This window comes from Sinocyclocheilus anshuiensis, unplaced genomic scaffold (genome assembly GCF_001515605.1).
Source record: "Sinocyclocheilus anshuiensis isolate Anshui unplaced genomic scaffold, SAMN03320099.WGS_v1.1 scaffold86, whole genome shotgun sequence".
NCBI classification, from domain to species: Eukaryota; Metazoa; Chordata; class Actinopteri; order Cypriniformes; family Cyprinidae; genus Sinocyclocheilus; species Sinocyclocheilus anshuiensis.
In genome coordinates this window covers 4,387,545-4,393,084 of record NW_015547662.1, presented here as the reverse complement: position 1 = coordinate 4,393,084, position 5,540 = coordinate 4,387,545, and the positions used below count along the sequence as shown (strand labels likewise).

Below are 5,540 nucleotides of genomic sequence, written 5' to 3'. Positions count from 1 at the left end.
ATATATATATATATATATATATATATATATACAGTATATATATTACCTGAACATCAAATCATAATATTCACTTTATTTTATATACTCAAATATACTTTAAGCCACACATCAGAAAACAGGTCATAACGTGCAGCAATTCTGACTACTGTCAAAACAGCGCAGTTATCATTATGTGGTCAGTCACACAGGAGACGGTCTGTTTGCTTTTATTTCATGAGTGTTTATTGTGAACATCATGGCAATGAAATGTTAGAACATTTTAGTAGTAGCACCTTTTTCTTCAGCTTTTAATGAGCATTAATAACCTTAAAGAGGGCAAACATTTAGCTAATCTTTATTTGCTGTGGGTAAACAAAGAGTGAAACAAACTTGCTAATAATGCCAATTATGAGACTGGTTGTGACATTATATGGCTATATACTGAAATGTCAAGGAAGTTAGTAAGCATACAAACAATAAATATAAAATATTGCTTCATTGAGTACAAATGAGTCTTTGGTCTTATTTAGAATAGAGTTAATAGATATTTTAAATATTTTTTATTTTCATAATAAAAATATCTTTAAAAAGAAATTATTAGAGGACTTTATTTTTTCTGTAACTGATCAAGTCAAGCAGAGAATGGTTATTATGTTGTTCTCTGTTCTTCATATTTTTGTAGCTTCTACTAAAATATTTTTTCTCTCTAAATCTAGAACACATTTCATGAAATATGAATGCCAAAATATGCTTATTGCTTACTCGAATTAAGTCATTCTGTGCTATGCAGAGCAATTACACAACTGGACAAGAGATCCTTCTAATGATTTGGAATGTCATGTTTTTGTAATTTGTCCTGAACTGGGTTCAGAAGGGGACTAGGCCCTCGTCCCACAGACCTGCCCCTGAGCTGGGAGTCCTGGGATGTGACCCAGACAGAGAGGGTGGCAGGGTTTATGCATCATCACCGCCACACAGCAGCAGCAGGGCTTTACGGTAGTCACCAGAGGTATCACCCTGCAGTAACGGAAAAACATTTAAGAGAAAGATGACAGAAGGTTACAGTTTTGCTGATATGGACAAACAAAGAAAATGTATAAGGTGTTAATCGCTAAATACTGAGCATGAGTATACCTGAATCGTTTTGTGCAGAGAGGTTGCAAACCTCTTGCGGAATTCAGCGCGTATATCCATCATGTCCACCTCACTGCGGGAAACCATGATCCTGATCAGTTTCTGGTCATCAGTGCCTGCCCCCTGCTGGAGGAAAGTAGAAATAAAGCAACAGGTAAGTACTTTGCAGAACTAAAATAATAATAACAACAATAAAAACATTTTGTTATTTGAAATAAAGTAAACGTTAACTGAAATAAAATTAAAAAGTTAAAAAAGTTAAACTTATTTTATTTACTTCTCACTTTCATTTAGTTTAAAACTTCATGTACTAAAATAACTCAAATTAACAAAACCTTTATAGACATATTAAAAAAATAAAAACTAAACACAACACAATTATTAAAACTTTAATTAAAATTAAAATGGAAAATACAAATATTAAAAACTTCACCTTCATGGCATTGTAAAGGCTCTCGGCAAAATAACCCGGCACACTGCGAGCACACTTCACTGAGGAGGCAGAGAAAAGAGTGTATTAAGAGACAAAAACCTGCATATGGGTGATTCTTCAATTATAAAAACTACTCCCTGTCCTAATATGATTTCAAAGAATTTCTCTGCTTTGCCATACTTTTTAACTTCCATCTATAATAAAATTATAAAAATTACTAAAATAAGGACTCTAATAAGAACTTGATTGAAGAATTAACCATATCTAACTGATAGAGAGATATATGTGTGTGTGTGTGTGTCTGTATGTGTGAGTGTCTGAGTGTCTGTGTGTGAGTGTCTGTGTGTCTGTCTCTGTGTTTGTGTGTGTGTGTGTGTGTGTGTGTGTGTGTGTGTGTGTGTGTGTGTCTGTGTCTCTGTCTTACCCACGGCCAGCAGTACTTCTTGGAGGGTTCCTGATGTCTCTCTCTGGATGCTCTCCTCTATTTCATACCCTGAGAGCTTTCTATACTCCTCAAAAACTGCAGAAAAACCATTAACAGAAAACAAGTGAATATATAGAAACAAAAATACCAATTTCATTACCTACATGCATGTGTCAAACTAACCTCTCCTAAGGTGAGCATTACTACGGTTTCCCAGTATAGTGATGAACTGGCCTTCATCGGTTCCATACTTCTGTTCTCCTGCTGCAAGCAGAGCCTACACCACAAACAGTTTTTAAACTGACTGATATTACACACCACAAGCACTAGATGGAAGCATTTCAACGTTTTACATCAAGAACTTTTTATTTAACATCCAAACGTTTTTTCAAAGAAAGAAAATGACCAGTTTTAGTCTAAAAACTTATTTGCAAACATTCAGTTGCATTGGATTTGATGTGAACTTACATATACAAACTTACCTGGGCATCGCTTTGGATGAGGTCCTCTTGTATACCCTGCTGTCTGCTGGCCTATAGCAAAATCATATAATATCAAATAAATGAATAGTAATGCAACTAAAATGACAAAACATCCACACTTAATCTTAGGTCCTTTTTGCAGAGGATTGAAATTTCCAGTGCTATTAACATACACAGATACATTATTGTTTATTTAAATCTTGTATTTTTATGTTTATAAAGATTGTTAATGGACTACGTACTTGTAGCAAAACAACCAGCATCCTACTGAAATTACCTCCAGTGTCACCAGTCACATCTTTCTCCAGATCATCATTATGCTCTATAACATACATACAGATATCATTAACATTGAAGAGAGCATCATTCAACACATTGCTTTACTGGCACTAACTAAGAATTAGAATACTAAGTAAAAGACTTATAATGCACAAACACAGTTACCTCGCTTGTATAAACTTTTGATCTCATTGACTTCATTAGGTAACCTTGATGCCAAGATCTCAATCAGCCCTTTCTCATCTGTGCCTGCACCCTAAGGCAACAAATGCAAAGGTACAGATATACAGCAATCTGTCTATAAAACATCATGAAATTTATATTTCACTACCATCGTGAATATTCATTTTTTTATTGTTAAAAATGATTGACAGCCCTAGTTATTGGTGTGTACCTTAATAGCATCCCGCAGACATGTGACATCATACATGATGGGAGGAGTCATCAGAGCTACGATCAGACTCTCAAACTTCCCACCCAGCTCTGACTTCAAATTATCCACCAAATCCTAAACAGAGATGAAGAGAAAAAAAAGTAAAGAATGCATCTTTTAAAGATTTTTTTTTTTATTATTGTTTTATGTATCCTGCACAAATTCAAATAAAACATGTTGATGTTGATGAGATTACATTTCCATGCAGAGTTTTGAATGCAGCCTTGATTTCTTGGCGCTGTGCATTACTACGTGCTATCAGCAGCTGGAGAATAGCATCCTCATCGGTGCCTGAAAAAAAAATAAAAAATGAATGTTGATGACCATTACATAATGAGTAGACTGATATCCATCTCTTATACCCAGATGCAATATTCTCAAGTTATTCATTCATGAGAATGAAATTAATTAAACAAGCAAAATGTATAAACACTAATGCATCCATACACAGCCTTGATCATCCAAATAATAATAAATTAGTCACACTAAATGTGTAAGATCTCTGCAATTCTACAGCATAATAGATTCTAATTTGCAGTTACACATTTAATACATTTGTCAAACTCACCGAGTCCTTTCATGGCCTTGAAGAGAACTTCAGCGTCATTGTTAGCATTGAATCCACCATGGGCCTTCACTGTGCCTCTGCCAGCCTAAAACAATTAGAAAAAACTAAAAAGTATTAGTTTCATTCCTTTTTAATAGTATGTATATATTTAACTTCAGGAACTTCAGTAATACATCTCTGAGTCACAACCACACCCATGTTTCCTCTGACTCTCTAAGAAGATGTGCATTTGACTTTTACATGCAGTAGTTTTCCACATGGAAACTTTGAGCGACTACCACAAATCCTCTGCGGTCTATGTGTGTGGGAGGCAGGGGGGGTTATACCAGAATACTGGATACAATTCAAACTATACCACATCTATAAATTAACATTGTTTTCCTTTTTTAAAAAGTATTGTTCATTTTTACTTATCATCTGCATCCTGTTTGTGACCAACCATCCACTCAAATTCAGGAAGCTGTGTAAGATTCCAGAAATTACCAACGGATGTAACCCAAGATTTTGTTAGAATAGTCAAAGATCATGCTGATCATGTGATCTTTTGGGAAAAATCACACACTTCTTAAATCCTTCATATCATTTCATAAACTTGAACACAGAAAACACTCGGTGTCTGTTTGTGGATCAAAGGAGTCACGGGAAAAGATATCAGCACAGACACAGGCACACTGGTTTGTTCTTATCTCAGTTAAGTCCTCTGGGTGACAACCACACTACAGACAATAGCCCTCAGCAAGGCCTCATTAAAACAAGGCACACAAATACACACTAAAGCCCTTTTCTGAACCTCACTGTATGCACACAAGCACAGAACATACTGCAAATCAATCTCGAATTGCTTTGCTTCTATGTAGCCATTGTATGACACCTATTTAACCCTACAAGACATAGGTTGCATTCAAAATCACATACTTTCCCTTCTATATATTAAGCGAAAAGAACAGTATGTCTGAATTAGTAGGCAAAAAGTACCCGGATGTGCTACTGGCGAGATTCTGAAATGTGCATACGATGTCTAAAAAGACCATAGACAGTATTTGGAACTGCATATTATATATATTTTTTTATCATATATTTCTGTGGTAAGGGTAGTATGCTATAATGCGTACTATGTAATAATGTGTAATACGTGCCAATGCTATGATATAAGGTCAAAGGTCAGAAGCTGTTAAGTCCCCAGAAATTATCCAATAAGCAAAATGTTTATTGTGTATAAACTTGCAGACAGCAGCTGATTTAGACAGCTTTTACTTACTACTCACAGCTTTTTTATTAGATAAGCAAAATTATATTTTGTTGTTTGGGAGAGGAAATGTATTGTTCGTTAATGTCTCAGCCACAGGAATGTGTTGAATAACTCAGGCCTGAATGCTTTCTGTGGTTATTTAGGAATCAGGAGCCATCCATTCAAAATCCAGCCGCAAACAGAACAGAATCCTACTTGTGTACAATGGCAACATCACGCGTTATAGATTTAATTTGTGCAAAACAGACATTTAAGGAAAAACTTGCAGATTCTTGAGACATAGGATAAAACCTATCCCACAACTTTTCCCATACCTTTTTATATAATTTCACACCTGTGTCCCCACTTTTGTCAAGTCACATTGATTTATATAGCACTTTATACAATGCAGATTGTTTTAAAGAAGCTCATCAGTAATAAACTGGAAAATAACAGTGTTAATGTTCAGCTGTAAAGCAGCTCCACAAAAGACAACAGTGTCATTATTCAGCTCATTATAGTTCAATGTTGAACTAACAACACCTGCAAATCAAACAATATCACACAGGCTAGTTCCCCC

The 5,540-nt window shown here is 35.2% G+C and overlaps 1 protein-coding gene across 2 annotated transcripts in view; it reads right to left on the bottom strand.

Annotated features, from left to right (window-relative positions):
• Positions 1-199: 199 nt before the first annotated feature.
• Positions 200-5,540, bottom strand: part of LOC107702401 (annexin A5-like) — a 7,077-nt gene continuing 1,736 nt past the window's right edge. The window contains exons 3-13 of one of the 2 annotated variants that reach the window (XM_016504719.1): positions 3,733-3,817; positions 3,361-3,455; positions 3,126-3,239; positions 2,897-2,987; positions 2,695-2,774; positions 2,453-2,503; positions 2,154-2,247; positions 1,971-2,066; positions 1,547-1,605; positions 1,114-1,239; positions 200-996 (exon numbers count right to left, since the gene is read on the bottom strand). In XM_016504719.1, coding sequence (XP_016360205.1) covers positions 934-996; positions 1,114-1,239; positions 1,547-1,605; positions 1,971-2,066; positions 2,154-2,247; positions 2,453-2,503; positions 2,695-2,774; positions 2,897-2,987; positions 3,126-3,239; positions 3,361-3,455; positions 3,733-3,817 — 954 coding nt within the window. In that variant the 3' untranslated portion in view covers positions 200-933. The remainder of the gene's footprint in view (positions 997-1,113; positions 1,240-1,546; positions 1,606-1,970; positions 2,067-2,153; positions 2,248-2,452; positions 2,504-2,694; positions 2,775-2,896; positions 2,988-3,125; positions 3,240-3,360; positions 3,456-3,732; positions 3,818-5,540) is intronic. The other variant, XM_016504720.1, reaches the window with a different exon arrangement.